This window comes from Rana temporaria, chromosome 1, assembly GCF_905171775.1.
Source record: "Rana temporaria chromosome 1, aRanTem1.1, whole genome shotgun sequence".
Lineage (NCBI taxonomy): Eukaryota > Metazoa > Chordata > Amphibia > Anura > Ranidae > Rana > Rana temporaria.
This window is the reverse complement of record NC_053489.1, coordinates 579,149,450-579,166,477: the sequence shown is the minus strand read 5'-3', so window position 1 is coordinate 579,166,477 and position 17,028 is coordinate 579,149,450. Positions and strand designations below refer to the sequence as shown.

Genomic DNA, 17,028 nt, shown 5'->3' with positions numbered 1-17,028 from the left:
CATTTTATTTTTTATTACAGTAACAGAAAACAGAAAGGTTCTGTTCTAGATGGCAGAAAATATCATTAACCACCTAGAAAACCCTTTTCTTTCATCATAAAGTTTCCTGTATTTATTTTGGATAGTTCTATGCATCTGATAAAGCACTGGAACCCTGTTTGACATAAATAAATGATTTCATAAAAGCAAACTCAAGAAGTGCAGAATGTGAATGCCAGCAAGATTTATTATGCAAGCCCTTGTTCAAATTAATAAGCATCTTTCTGGTATTTTATTAAATGTGTTGAGCACAGTCTAATGTACTCTGGCACAGATCCAATGCTTTATAGACTCCAGCCTGTAATTCCTTTAAGCCTTGCCTATCTTCACATCTAATTTCCTCTACATAGGATGTGAACTCTGTTATATACTGTAAATCCATCTCAGCTTGTTGGCTATTAAGTATATGCCATGCTGTAATCATTGATTCTGCTCGATTTTTGTGACAGCTCTGAACCACAAGGCTTATCATAAACTTTCTTCATCTTATCTTTAACTTTAACTAAATTCCAACCTGATCAATATATTATTTTTATATCCTTGTATAAGTCATCACCTTGTGGCATCTGGATTATATCATAAATAATGAGATCTATAATAGTTGTATAAAACACTTAGCTGAAATGTGGTTGGGACGCAGCGTTAGCCAAATCTTTGACAAAATGTAAAATGTGAGGTCAATACATCCACAAAGTATAAAGCCAATGGGAATTCAAACAATTAGTTAACAGACAAATCACCAGGTCTACAAAAATGGTAGTGTGTGACCTGATAGAAAGAGCATTTTTGGAAAAATTGCATTAAAAAATGAACTGTCTGTCTCCATGTAACAGACACTAAACTGCAGGCAATGATTAACAGAAAGCTGAAATCCTATGAAATGCCAATACAGTTATGTATTCGGTAAAATGTATTAAGTGCATTTTTGTATTCAACTGTTGTAACCAGATTTGACTTGGTATCAGCCTCTTCTAAAGCCCTGAAGTGGGGGAGAGAGGGAAAGTAATCATGACAGCTGCATGAATGTGTGCTAACAAGGAACATGCTAACAGGAGGAGAGAGCAGAGTAAATAGTGAGATGATCCCATTCTGCTGAGGAGCGGTGAGCAGGCTGCAACGCCTAAAGTCATGTCACCAACCTGGCTCTACTACTTGTTATTTCTGCGTACATATAATTACCAGATGAACAGAAATACAGATTATTTGGCATGTAAAACAACCCCCATATACTGTATGTGTTTCCATTTTTATACTTTGATGTTTGATGGACTTCTATATGGTGGCCAACACATTGGAGGGCTTCTGTAGTAATGGAGTTGGTGAGTAGGTTTATAATAAATTTCAGTGTTTGACCTCCTTTTTCCTCTTAGGCCTCGTACACACCACCGGATCTATCCGCTGGAATTGATCCGCGGATCAGTTCCAGCGGATAAATCCGGTCGTCTGTACGGCCTAGCGGATATTTATCCGCGGACATTTCTCGGCCCGATCGATTTCAAGCGGATATAAATTTCTTAGCATGCTAAGAAATGTATCCGCTTGAATCGGGTCCAGCGGATTGATCCGGTGGTCTGTACAGACTCACCGGATCAATCCGTCCGCTCCCCTCCCTCGCATGCGTCGCAATGATTCGACGCATGTGTGGAAGTACTTACCTTCCAGCTTCGCGCACGTCGCCGCGTCATCATCGCGGCGACTGCGCGACACGTCACCGCGGATGAATTCCGCGCGGATTTTGATCCGATGGTGAGTACAAGCCATCGGATCCAAATCCGGAGGAGGAATCTCCGCTGGAAACGATCCGCGGATCAGTTCCAGCAGACAGATCCGGTCGTGTGTACGTCGGAGCGGACATTTCCCGGCGGATAAAAATCCAGCCGACGGATTCCCAGCGGATAAAAATTTCTTAGCATGCTAAGAAATCTATCCGCTGGAATCCAGTCCAGTGGACTGATCCGGTCGTCTGTACAGACTCACCGACGCATGTGTGGAAGTATTTACCTTCCAGCGTCGCGCACGTCGCCGCGTCATCATCGCGGCAACGGCGCGACACGTCACCGCGGATGTATTCCTCGCGGATTTCGATCTGATGGTGTGTACAGCCATCAGATCCAAATTCGCCAGAGGATTTATCCGCTGGAAACGGTCGTGTGTACAGGGCCTAAGGCAGAAAATACACTCTCTCTTCCTTCGGGAACACACACAAAATGCACTACACCCCCAGTGACCGGGGGGGTTGATTTACTAAAGGCAAATAGGCTATTGCATGGGAAGTTGCACTTTGTAAAGGAATTTGCCCTAGACCAGGGATCCTCAAACTACGGCCCTCCAGCTGTTGTAGATCTACACATCCCATGAGGCATTGTAACACACTGACATTCACAGACATGACTAGGCATGGTGGGAAAAGTAGTTCCTGAACAACTGGAGGGCCGTAGTTTGAAGACCCATGCCCTAGACCTTAGTGAATGTGGTGAAGTTTCAATTTGCAAAGAATACCCAATCACGTGCAAGGAACATTTAAAAAAAAAAAAAAACAGCATTTATTCGTGAACATAATTGGATGATGGAAGTCAGCAAAGTTTAATTTCCTTCACTCAGTTCTGAGGCAAAGTGAAGAGCCTATTTGCTTTTAGTAAAGCTAACCCCCAAAATGTCTGACTTCCTCATAATAGAGTTTAGTTTCGAGGTGCATCGCTGTGAATTCATTCAGGACAACTGGGAGACATCTGGTTTTAAGGGTCTTCCATTGGGTCTCCATGCAGTTGAAGCTGAATTTATAGGCTGCACTGAGAAGGAGGTCATGACATCAGAGGTCGCTAGATGTGGGCAGAGAGCCCAGAAGCCTCAGACTCAGCCTCTCTGCACATGTCCCTGCAATGTTGTTAGGAGGGAACAGTTGTAGAGTATGAAGTGGCAGAGTTCCTGAGTAGCAGAAAGGTTGCCAGTGCTGTTCGGGGCTGTGTCGGGTAAAAATGCAGGGAGGTTCATAATCAGATGTTTAGTGGTAGGCAGTGGTGGCCCATCAATAGGGGGCACAGGGATGCCACCCTCCCAAAGCTACTTCTCATAAAAACAAATGCCCTCTAATTGTGTGCAGGGCGCCCTGACACACAGTTGTCTATGGGAAGCATGACATTTTTGCAATCACGTGATTGAGCCTAAGAAGCTATATTGGCTTCCTTTAGAATGTCCTTGGGGCGCACCGCTCCCACTCCCACTGTAGAATTATGTTTCCTGTGGTGGTTACTGATTGGTGCGGTCCATAGAACGTAGGGCGGTGCTTTTAGCGGAACTGCTGCATCACTGCACCGCTTTCGTTTTCTCGAGTGACTCGTCCTGGTCCCAAGGTGGATGGAGTCGGCCAGTGAGCAGGGTGCACTTTTATTACTGAGGCTAGGAAAGAGTGGATGGGCTTAGTTCTGACGTGTTTACCTGGTGCGAGCACACTTCTCCGCTGAAGACGTGACTGCCACTCATCCCTCTCCCTTCATCTCACCACCGGCCCGGCTGAGGTCTCCTGTCTGGTAGTCAGTCCTCTTCCCGGTAAGAACACCCCGTGACATTTTATCTTTATATCTGCAACTATTCTATTTGATCTCTATAGATGTGATATAGCAAGGATTGCATCTATTAGCATGTATTAGGAAGGTGACCACTCCATGCGGATCAGGCTGGCTGAAAGAGGCATGCTCTCTGTGTAAAAAGTCTATTCACTATACTTTGTAAATAAGATGAAATAATGTGTAATGCAACCAAGCCAGCAAAAAATATTAGGCGGCACCAACCGCCACTGGTGGTAGGAGTACTGGGTGACCAAAACGTGTAGTGTCTTGGCTATTGGGGTGTAGTGTGAGGGGTGTTGGGAGGCAGGGATGTTTATAGTCAGGGGTGTAGTGGTAGGAATGCTGGTTGTCAGGGAAATGCAATGTCAGGGTGCAGAGTGCCAGGGGTACTGGATTCTTAATAGGTCTGAATGCAAAAGATGTCTACTTGTAAGCCTACAGTGCAACTGTGCAGCTCTGACTAAAGACGAATAATACCCTTACTAAAGGTGTAGGCCATTTACATACCTTATGAAGTCTGACTGAAATAGTCCCAGGATGTTACTAAGTACTCCCAGGATGTTACTAAGGGAGGTCTAGTCATCACTGCTCACTTCTACCATCACAGGAGTGAGCTCTTTTTCAGATTCAAATCCACTCACATACTCTCTCTCCCCCTAAATCAGTAGCTTTGAGCTCAGCATTTGTGAGCTCACTCCCGTGATGGTGGAGGTGGGCAATGATGACTAGGCCTTACTTATCAGCGTTCTAGCGTTCTCCTACCAAGACATAATGAGCATTTACCCCTTACAGTACAGGAAGACCCCAACACTTTTTTTGCCCATTCTTTCGCATATTTAGCTATTTTTTGGGGCCATCCACGGGACTTGTACTTCATATACCTGTTGAATTTTAGATCTGCCTTAAAGTGGAGTTCCACCCGTTATGCTCCTGTCCACCTCCTTGCCACCTTCATAGCAACCGTGGGCACCCAGCCGTGACAGCCTACAGCTTCACGGCCGGGCACGCACTGCATGAGTCTCGCTACGTTCTGTTATTGGCCAGGCAATCTTGTGGGACAAGTGTAGCGCTAAGTGCATCTCTACATAAAACAAATGATAAATCACTATACAAGGTAATGGTAAAGTGACAAAACAAAAATAGAGGTGGTGTGGATGAAAAAACTAGTGTTAGAAATAAACACAACCAAATGGCAATATAAAGTCCATCAAACAACTGGTGATTGAAGGGATGATAGAATGACCACGTAGGTCCTCAAAGGCAAACAATCTTTTCTTATATTCAATGAAGATATAAATGCGCTTACCGGAAGGCGTGGATCTGTCTGTCAGCGACAACAGAACGATCTGTTGTCTTATGTCAACCGAAAAGTATCAAAAATTTGTGAAAAGCACAGATGCATTAAAGCATGTCAAATTGCATTTAATGTTAATGAAACTTTAACCTTAGACACATTTGTCTTTTAAGATGTCTTTCATTACACAACAAAAATGTATGTGACAGCCAAATTGGAGTGTGCATTTTATTTTGTAAAGAGGAACACTGGAGTCAGTGTATGGGCAGGAGTTGTTCATACACATGCACATACACACAGTATATTATATTGTTTTGCATGTTATGATTAGTGTACTTCCAAATCAGATAATGGTGTACTACTGGACTATTGATTGCTAGTCAAGAAAGTTTGACATGTAAGACACAGCAGTTGCATATATCTGACAGTTAAGGTCAATTCACTGAGCTGTAGTATTTATTTTATCTAATGGTAATTTTCTTATCAACATCTTCCATTTATGAACACTCCATGTCTGAAATAATTATTTTTACACATAAAAATGGTTTACCCGTTGTAGCAAACTGGACAGTGATCATACGTTTTTTGCCTTCTTCTGGGTCTACTATGGGCTTAGGGTTCTGTATGTGCAAATTTTTTATTTATATATATAGTGGGGAGAACAAGTATTTGATACACTGCCCATTTTGCAGGTTTAGAGATCTTTTTATCATAGGTACTCTTCAACTGTGAGAGACGGAATCTAAAACAAAAATCCAGAAAATCACATTGTGTGATTTTTAAATAATTAATTTGCATTTTATTGCAAGACATAAGTATTTGATCACATACCAACCAGTAAGAATTCCGATCTTTTACAGACCTGTTATTTTTTCTTTAAGAAGCCCTCCTGTTCTCCCATTACCTGTATGAACTGCATCTGTTTGAACTTGTTACCTGTATAAAAGACACATGTCCACACACTCAATCAAACAGACTCCAACCTCGCCACAATGGCCAAGACCAAAGAGCTGTGTAAAGACATCAGGGATAAAATTGTAGACCTGCACAAGGCACAAGGTGAGGGATCAGCCCAGAACTGCATGGCAAGACCTGGTTAATGACCTGAAGAGAGCTGGGACCACAGTCTCAAAGAAAACCATTAGTAACACACTATGCCGTCATGGATTAAAATCCTGCAGCGCACGCAATGTCCCCCTGCTCAAGCCAGCGCATGTCCAGGCCCATCTGAAGTTTGCCAATGACCATCGGGATGATCCAGAGGAGGAATGGGAGAAGGTCATGTGGTCTGATGAGACAAAAATAGAGCTTTTTGGTCTAAACTCCACTCGCCATGTTTGGAGGAAGAAGAAGGATGAGTAAAACCTCAAGAACACCATCCCAACCGTGAAGCATGGAGGTGGAAACATCATTTTTGGGGGATGCTTTTCTGCAAAGGGGACAGGACGACTGCACCGTATTGAGGGGAGGATGGATGGGGCCATGTATCGTGAGATCTTGGCCAAAAACCTCCTTCCCTCAGTAAGAGCACTGAAGATGGGTCATGGCTGGGTCTTCCAGCATGACAACGACCCAAAAAACACACAGCCAGGGCAACTAAGGAGTGGTTCCGTAAGAAGCATCTCAAGGTCCTGAAGTGGCCTAGCCAGTCTCCAGACCTGAACCCAATAAAAAATCTTTGGAAGGAGCTGAGAGTCTGTATTGCCCAGCGACACCCCCGAAACCTGAAGGATCTGGAGAAGCTCTGTATGGAGGAGTGGGCAAAAATCCCTGCTGCAGTGTGTGCAAACCTGGTCAAGAACTACAGGAAACGTATGATCTCTGTAATTGCAAACAAAGGTTTCTGTACCAAATATTAAGTTCTGCATTTCTGATGTATCAAATACTTATGCCATGCAATAAAATGCAAATTAATTACTTAAAAATCATACATTGTGATTTTCTGGATTTTTGTTTTAGATTTAATCTCTCACAGTTGAAGAGTACCGACATGCTTTGTAAATAGGAAAACCTTCAAAATGGGCAGTGTATCAAATACTTGTTCTCCCCACTGTACATACATTTTTCTCTTAGTTGAAGTTGATAGACTTGTGTCTTTTTTTTAGTCTTTCTAAAGCTAGGCTCACACAATTACAGGTGTGGGAAGGCGTGTTTTTTGCATGTGTTCCTACACTGGGAGGCAGCCACATCAAAAATGCACTGCTATTAAGCAGAAATATGAGGGTGCCATAATGGCACCCCACACATTGGAAAACATGCGGCCATGCTTTTTTAAAAGCTGCAGGGTCTTTCTACCTGTGTTTCAGCCTCCTATTCAAATTAATGGGCTGCTGTGCCCAGATAATAGCTGCCACAGGGACACGCCACTTTCACATTTGGGGAAATATGCTATACGTGCATGTGTTGGTAAACACAGATGCAGAAACCATCATACATATCATACATATATATAGTCATACAATATACTATAATAATATAAATATCTCTCCTTGTCTCATTGACAAACCATTCATTATATTTTCAACCTTTATAATCTGTAAGCTTGTATCCAGAAGAATATCGTCTAAATAGACCATATTTAGGGAACTGTGCACTTTATGGCCATTTATAACTATTAAATGATGTTCTAGCTTATAGAATTTTACTGGTCTATATTACTTAAGTCATTCTACATTAAATATGAATATACCAACCTGGGATCATAAGAAAGACTCAGCATATGGGGTCCTGCAGCCTGTAGTGGTTGCCCTGTACAAGAAAGACATATACAAAGCAGATCACTTATTAAATATGTATATGCACCTCCATTAATCTGTTTTTAATCTACCTGTCTGTTGCACTTTTATAAGTCATTTACTCTCATGCTGTTTCATGTTTAAATTCTCAGACTAATTCCTAGGGGCAGATGCGCCTTGGGTCATATTTTTCTCCTCGTGCGTGTGAAAATTAGGAATCAAAGAGACTAACTTCTCCCTGCTTGGTGACTCAGCATCATAAAGTAACATTAGACAGTGTCTAAGTCACGTCACGCTAATTTAAAAACTACAACTATTTACACTCTCCAGACATTCCACATTTTTGTCATATCATTCATTCCTATAGGTAAATGACCACTAAGTAACATTTACTATAAGTAATTTGTGGTGTTCATAAATCTATATAATTAAAAGCCATCCCCAGCCATTTGGATAATATGAGAGAGTTTTTATAGTCATAGATATACAGTATCTCACAAAAGTGAGTACACCCCTCACATTTTTGTAATAAGAAATGACACTTTGCTACAATGTAAAGTAGTGAGTGTACAGCTTGTATAACCGTGTAAATTTCCTGTCCCCTCAAATTAAATCAACACACAGACATTAATGTCAAAACCACTGTCAACAAAAGTGAGTACACCCCTAAGTAAAAATGTCCAAATTGGGCCCAAAGTGTCAATATTTTGTGTGGCCACAATTATTTTCTAGCACTGCCTTAATACTCATTAAGGGCATGGAGTTCACCAGAGCTTTACAGGTTGCCACTGGAGTCCTCTTCCACTCCTCCATGATGACATCACATAGCTGGTGAGTGGATGCTCAACAGGTGAGGCTAAGATAAACCTTGTTTGCCCAAAAAAATTTAATGGGGAGGGTTGAGGGCCTTTGACACCTTCTGTCATCTACAATTAAGTAATCTCTACCCTGGCAGTTAGACAGCAATTTACACATTCAGGCATGTATTCAGAAGTATTAACCTGCCTAGTGGTATTCCCGAGTCTGGCTCGGGGTGAATTTTACATACCAAAAGCGGTAACCCCGAGCTAGACTCGGGATCGCATTGCAGGATACAGGGGGAAGTTACTAACCTTGTCCCTGGATCCTGCGATGTGTCCCCGCTGTGTGTGCGAGCTGTCATCTCGTTCGATTCACACAATGGTGACTGCCGAGTGCCGCCAAGCTCCGCTCCCGAGCGGCGCAACGCACAGGACAGAGTTCGGCACCAAATTCACAAAAGTAAAAACACAATATAGATACAGTATACTGTAATCTTACAGATTACAGTACTGTATCAAATAATTACACATCCCCTTTGTCCCTAGTGGTCTGTCCAGTGTCCTGCATGCACTGTTATATTATAAATACTGTTTATTTCTGCCTGGAAACTGGAGATTGTCCATAGCAACCAAAAAGTGTCCATTTATGTCAAAAGTGGTTTTAGACCAGCTAGAAAACAGCGAAAATAAATTAGAATTACTTGCAGAATTGAGCGATAGCGATTTGTGGGGAAATTTATCATCAAACACTGAGGCTGCATTCACACCTAGGCGTAGGCGATTTGCGGCCGTTTTTACCGCGATTTCCTGCCACAAATTGCGGCGTTTTTTACCGCGATTTGCCGCGACAAAACAAGGGGTGATTACACATTGTGTAATATGGCCGAATGCCGAAGACGCCTGAAAAAAAGGGTCAGGGACTTGTTTTGAGCTTCAGGCGTTTCGGTGTTCGGCGTGGAGATGTGAACCATCTCCATAGCCGACAATGTTAAATCACCCCTTCAGCGTATTGCAGGCTGCAATAGCGGCGGGCGTCGGGCGTGAAAACGCCTAGGTGTGAATGGAGCCTGAATGTATGACAGCGACAATTCTGCAACTGAGCAAATTCTGCAAACGCCAAATTTCCATGCAAAATAATGGTACCACTTTCAGAACCAAAAATCTAAAAAAGAATCATACCGCCAGGGAAGTTAAGGCCTTTTGCAGACTTTCTGGGCCAGATTCTGGTAGAATCTGCGGCGGCGTAGCGTAAGCCATTTACACTACGCCGCCGCAAATTACTGGAGCAAGTGCTGTATTCTCCAAGCACTTGCTCCCTAATTTGCGGCGGCGTAGTGTAAATGGCTCGGCGTAAGGCCGCGTAATTCAAAGGGGGCGGCTTGTATTTAAATTAGGCGCGCCCCCGCGACGATCGAACTGCGCATGCGCCGGGTATCAAAAAATAGCCCAGTGCGCATGCTCCAGCTCACGACGGAAAACGTCAATGACGCCGACGTGAGCGTCATTGACGTAAAGTCGTATTCGCGAAAAAAGACGACGCTGACCCGACGCCATACTTAACATGGCATACGACGGACCTTCGTAAACTTGCCCCTCATATAGGGGGCGTAAATTCACTGCGTCGTCCGCGCGTACGTTCGGGAATCGGCGTAAATAGCTAATTTGCATAGACGACGGGGAAAACGACGAGGCGACACCTAGCGGCGGGAAAAAAAATTGCATTTAAGATCTGACAGCGTAAGAGCCTTACGCCGGTCAGATCTAAGGGATATCTATGCGTAACTGATTCTAAGAATCAGTCGCATAGATACGCCGGGCCAGATTAGGATTTACGATGGCGCAAATGGCGTTGCGTCGTCGTAAGCCTTTTAAGAATCTGGCCCTCTGACTTTAAGAGATGGGATTATACTATTAGAAAAGGGTGGTTCCACAACTTTCACACCTCTGACCACATTTTGGACAATCAAAATCTGTCTTGACACATTTCATGATTATTGGCATAATATAGGACTGGATCAAAAACTAAAGAAAAATGCTCTACAAGGACTTAGACAATGCCCTGTTTTTAGTCCAAATGGCCATATATGGCAAAATTACAAATTGGAGTGCACGAGTCTTATCCAACTAACCAGAATAGCCTAAAGTAACACTGTCAAAAATAATGGGACAAAATAAATACACGCTTTCCTAACCAATGACACCACCAATCTAATAATTAGTGTTGAGCAGAATACGCCATATTCGATTTCGCGATATATCTCGAATATATAGTCGAATATTCGAGATATATTCGCTAAATTTGAATATTCATGATATTTTATCGAAATGAAATGATTGCGAATTTTCGCTATTGCGAATGCGAAAATAATTGCGAATTTTCGATAACTGCGGTAGGAGCACTCTGGCTCAGAATATTCTTGATATTTTTTCGAAATTTCGCAAAATGCGAATGCGATATTTACTGCGCAATTTCGACAAATGCTGTAGGAGCACTCTGATTGGCTCAGAATATTTGTGATATTTTACAATACAAAATAATTGCGAATATTCGGCAAATGCGGAAGGAGCACTCTGATTGGCTCAGAATATTCTTGATATTTTACAATACAAAATAATTGCGAATATTCGGCAAATGCGGAAGGAGCACTCTGATTGGCTCAGAATATTCTTGATATTTTACAATAGAAAATAAAAAGTGTTTTGCATTGGTGGTGATTCTTTACTCTATCCATCTGTCACAGCCGTTTGTCAATCAAACACCTTGAAGATTGAACACGTTCATGCTGCATGCTTTGGACTTTTTTTCACTTCACATATCAAAGACATTTTTATGAAAGATTATTTTTCTATTATTGGGACTATATTTCTTTATATATTTGTTTCACTGTGTATTTCACAAGTTATTTGCGCTTGCTTATTTTATAATTTGCCCACATGTCTTGTCACTAGACATATTTTTTATTCTTGTAGAGCGACTCCATTTTCTGTCTTGTATTAATTTATGTTGTATAACATTTTTGAGTTGCTGCTGTATTCTCCCCTTTTTTTAAGGTATGCGCAATTTTTTCCTTCTTACAAAAAAATAATATCAAACATACAAATATTCATAACAGAAACATACACAAAGCCCCCCCCCTTTTGCATCAGAGACAATCAGAGTTCTCCTACCACAGTTATCGAAAATTCGCAATCATTTTCGCATTCGCATTAGCGAAAATTCGCAATTTTTTTTTTTTCAATTCGGCAACATAAAAGGATCGCCTCAGCTTAGCTACTCGGCCCAGGGTCTCTAATCATACCAGCAATGCTTTTAGACGTCGATAGGATGTGATCTGTTTTAAAAATAAAATTGAAAAAATGCGAATATTCGGAATTGCGAATATTCACCGCGAAATTCGAAATATATCGCGAATACTCGAATATGCCATATTCGAGCCGAATATTCGCAATACGAATATTCGTGAGCAACACTACTAATAATCCACTAACTTGCTATCTCTTGCCTTGACTGCTGCAACTTTCTCCTCATTGAATACTGCTGCCAGAGTTATCTACCTTATTAATGGCTCAGTGGCTGCCACACCTCCCTGCTAATCTTTCCACTGGCTTCCAATCGCTCAACAAATAAAATTAAAAATACTAACATCAATTTACGAAGCCATCCACAACTATGCTCAACTCCATCACCAACCTCATCTCAAATTAAACTGCCTTCTTTGCTGCTCTCAAAACTTCCTGTACTTTAGTTTTCTAAACACCTCCAGGACTGTTCCAAGGTTTCTTCCATCCTCTGACACACTCTACCCCAATCCGTACTGCTATATCCCATTCTGTGTGCCTTTAGGTGATCCCTGAAAAGTCATCTTCTTAGGGAAGCCTATCCTGTCTCTACCTAATAAATGCATTTTACTTCATTGAACAACTCATCCACTCACAGGTAACACGTTTTGTATCACTTTCTGCTCCCTTTAGATTGTAAGCTCTCACGAGCAGGGCACTCCTGAATTGTATTGAAACGGTACTGTCTCCCATTATTTTGTAAAGCACTGTGTAAACTGTTAGCTTTTTATAAATACTGAATAATAATATTACATGCTGTTATTAAAATATGGCTCTAGAAAGTTTTACTGTATTAACCACTTCAGCCCCGGAAGAATTTACCCCCTTCCAGACCAGAGCACTTTTTGCTATACGGAACTGCGTCGCTTTAACTGACAATTGCGCGGTCGTGCAATGTTGTACCCAAACAAAATTGACGTCCTTTTTTTCCCACAAATAGAGATTTCTTCTGGTGGCATTTGATCACCCTTGCGGTTTTTATTTTTTGTGCTATAAACAAAAAAATTGCGTCAATTTTGAAAAAAAGCAATATTTTTTACTTTTTGCAATAATAAATATCCCCCAAAAATATATAAAAACATTATTTTTCCTCATTTTAGGCCGATACGTATTCTTCCACATATTTTTGGTAAAAAAAATGCAATAAGTGTATATTGATTGGTTTGCGCAAAAGTTAAAGCGTCTACAAAATAGGGGATAGATTTAAGACATTTTTATTATTATAATTTTTTATTAGTAATGGCGGCGATCTGCGATTTTTATCGTGACTGCGACATTGCGGAAGACACATCGGACACTTTTGACACAATTTTTGGACCATGGTCATTTATACAGCGATCGGTGCTATAAAAATTTACTGATTACTGTGTAAATGACACTGGCAGAGAAGGGGTTAAACACTAGGGGGCAATCAAGAGGTTAAGTGTGTCCTAACTGTGGGGGGGTGGTCTCACTAGAACATGACAGAGATCATTGCTCCCGATGACAGGCAGCAGTGGATCCCTGTCATGTTGCTAGGCAGAACAGGGAAATGCCTTGTTTACATAGGCATTTCCCCGTTCTGCCGATCTGCGACACGATCGCAGATCGACATCGGGTCCGCGGGACCCGCGGCACGCTCATGGAGCTTGCGGCAGGCGCGCGAGCGCATACAATGTTGCAGATTAACCTCCCTGGCGGTATGATTCTTTCAGAAAAAACATGCTGAAAGCGGTACCATTATTTGCAAGGAAATTTGGCGTTTTATATTGTAGGTCTGTCATTTTTAGAAATAACTCACTTAAATCTGACCAAACAAGCTTCTAATAGGCATCCCGGGTATGACATTTTTTTAAAAACAAAATTATAAATTATAATATAATAAATAATTATAAATAATTATAACAAATAATAATATAATTATAATAAAAATTATTCAATAATGTAATCAAATCAAAATCACTGAAATTTGCTCAGTTGCAGAATTGTTGCTGTCATTATTTATTTTTTTTATGACGAATTTCCCCACAAATCGCTATCGCACAATTCTGCAAGTGATTATAATTTATTATCGCTGTTTTCTAGCTGATCTAAAACCATTTTTGACATAAAGGGACACTTTTGGTTGCTATGGACAATCTACAGTTTGCAGGGAGAAAGAAACGTTTTTATTATATAAAATGACATGCATGACACAGGACAGACCACTAGGGACAAGGGGGGTGTGTTTTTTTTACATACAGTACTGTAATCTATAAGATTACAGTATACTGTATGTATAGTGTTTGTTTACTTTTTTGAATTTGGCGCCGTTCTCCGTCCCCGTGCGTCGTAACGTCGCAGGGAACGGAGATCGGCGTCACACGGAGGCACTGTGTGAATCGAGCGAGGTCCTGCTCGCTCACACAGCGCGGGCATCGCTGGATCCAGGGACAAGGTAAGTAAAACTCCCTGTACATCCAGCGAGGCAAGCCCGAGTCTGACTCGGGGTTACCGATCCTAGCCCAAAAATCTCACCCCGAGTCAGACTCGGGAACACCGCCCAGGAGGTTAAAGGGAACATACAGGTACGCCCATTTGCCCACCGCTGCCATTGTGCCGACGTATATTGGTGTGCAGCGGTCGGCAAGCGGTTAAGGACCGGAAGGATTTACCTCATTAATGACCAGGCAATTTTTTGCAATGCGGCACTGCGTCGCTTTAACTCACAATTGTGCGGTCGTGTAACGTTGTACCCAAATAAAATCCTTTTTCCCCCCAAATAGAGCTTTCTTTTGGTGGTATTTGATGGTTTTTAATTTTTTGCGCTATAAATAAAAACAGACCGACAATTTTGAAAAAAAAAAAAACACAATATTTTTTACTTTTTCTATAATAACTATCACCAAATAAAAAGTGAAATATTTTTTTTTCATCACTTTAGACCAATATGTATTCTGCTACATATTTTTGGTAAAATTTGCAATAATCGTATATTGATTGGTTTGCGCAAAAGTTATCGCGTATACAAACTATGGGATAGATTTATGGCATTTTTAAATCATATTTTTTTTTATACTTGTAATGGGTGTGATCAGCGATTTTTAGCGGGACTGCTACATTGCGGCAGACAGATCGGACACTTTTGACACTTTTTTGGGACATTATTACAGTGATCAGAGCTAAAAAAAACACTGATCATTATATAATGTACACTGGCAGGGAAGGGGTTAACACTAAGGGGAGAGCAAGAGGTTTGGTTTCCTAGGGAGGTGTTTCTAACTGTTGGGGGAGTGGACTGGGAGTACAGAAAGATCGCTGTTCCTAATCAGTAGGAATGAACAATTTCACTATACTCTCCTGTCAGAACGGGGTTCTGCTTTGTTTACAAAGGCAGATTCCTGTTCTGCCTCTCTGAGGAGAGATAGCGAATTGGCTTCCCCGCTGTGCAGCGGGCGCATGCACCCACAATGACTCGTGCACGAAACGACATATGGGTTACGCCGTTTCGCGCTGCCGCAGTATATATGCGATGGGCGGTCCTTAAGTGGTTAAACCCCAGCTCAACTTTAATTTTAAATCAGTTAATCAATTCCAGGTACATCAAAACAAAAGGTGTGCAAAAACTTACAGTTTGCTTTCTTAAAAATCAGCCACAGCCTGAGTAGAGGAGCCTGTCACCTGTCAGTGTGCTGCAGAGTGGGACACTTGTTCTGGGTGGGGGAAACAATGATCCCCCTCAGAAGGTCCAACACACCTCCTACTGAGTCAGAGCCTGAGCGATCCAAGAGCTTAGCTGATTACAGAGCTAGAGATTTGATCCGGTAGGGGGCAATTCAGTAGGTGGCAATTAAACAATTGCTTATACACAGAGAGCAATGGCCCCACTCTGCAGCTGTTGGCAGGGGACAGGCTTTTCTACTCAGGTATTCAACACCTTCTGTTTTGATGCACCAGGAATATACTTAACCAATTAGAACCAAAGGTTCAATAAGACTTTAATTATAACATTTGGGCATTAAATATTTGTACAATAAGCATTGACCAACTTGTTTTTATTATTGTTATTATTATGTGGCATCAAGTCAGTGCTCTTGCCAAGTCAACATTAAATTGACTGCACCATATAATAATAGTAATTATAATACCAATCTGCATATTAGGAATGAGCCGAACACCCCCCTGTTCGGTTCGGGCCAGAACCTTTGAACGGACCAAACGTTCGCGTGAACATTTAGAACCCCATTGACGTCAATGGGACTCGAACGTTTGAATTCAAAAGTGCTAATTTTAAAGCCTAATATGCAAGTTATTGTTGAAAAATGGGTTTGAGAACCCGGGTCTTGCCCCAGGGAACATGCATCAATGGAGAAAAAAGTTTTAAAAACTGTATTTTTTTCTGGAGCAGTGATTTTAATGATGCTTAAAGTGAAAAAAAATGAAAAATTCCTTTAAATATCGTACCTGCTGGGTGTCTATAGTATGCCTGTGAGGTGGCACGTGTTTAGAACTGTCCCTGCACAAAATTAGATTACTATAAGAAAAAAGTAATTTAAAACTGCTTGCGGCTTTAATGTAATGTCTGGTTTCTGCAATATGGATGAAAATCATTGAGAACAATAGCATGGGTTTCCCCCCACTTCCCCCTACAAGTCTTCGGCATGTTGCGGCACAACGCGGCCAACTTCCGAAAACAAGGACAAGCGTGTCCAACGGCAACGTGCTGATGAGGATGCACCGTGTCCACGACCAGCACTGTTGCCTCTAGACGCAGAGCCTGCTTGCCCTCGTGACTCTCTGCCTCTCCTTGTTGTCCTTCCAGACATACTAATGGCCTGCAGGGGACAAAGGCAGTACACACACCACGTAGCTTTAGGTGCAAACTACAGAGGACACGGGCAGTACACACCAAGTAGCTTTAGGTGCAAACTGCAGAGGACAAAGGCAGCACACACACTACGTAGCTTTAGGTGCAAACTGCAGAGGACAAAGGCAGTACACACACTACGTAGCTTTATGGTGCACACTGCAGAGGACACAGGCAGTACACACCAAGTAGCTTTAGGTGCAAACTGCAGAGGACACGGGCAGTACACACCAAGTAGCTTTAGGTGCAAACTGCAGAGGACAAAGGCAGTACACACCACATAGCTTTATGGTGCACACTGCAGAGGACACAGGCAGTACACACTACGTAGCTTTAGGTGCAAACTGCAGAGGACACGGGCAGTACACACTACGTAGCTTTAGGTGCAAACTGCAGAGGACACGGACAGTACACACCAAGTAGCTTTAGG

The 17,028-nt window shown here is 41.9% G+C and overlaps 1 protein-coding gene across 2 annotated transcripts in view; it reads right to left on the bottom strand.

Moving 5' to 3' along the window:
- Positions 1–17,028, bottom strand: part of LOC120923047 — a 140,494-nt gene that overhangs the window by 96,940 nt on the left and 26,526 nt on the right. For both annotated transcript variants that reach the window (XM_040334899.1, XM_040334900.1), the window contains exon 5: positions 7,593–7,647. In XM_040334899.1, the coding sequence (XP_040190833.1) occupies positions 7,593–7,647 (55 nt within the window). The remainder of the gene's footprint in view (positions 1–7,592; positions 7,648–17,028) is intronic.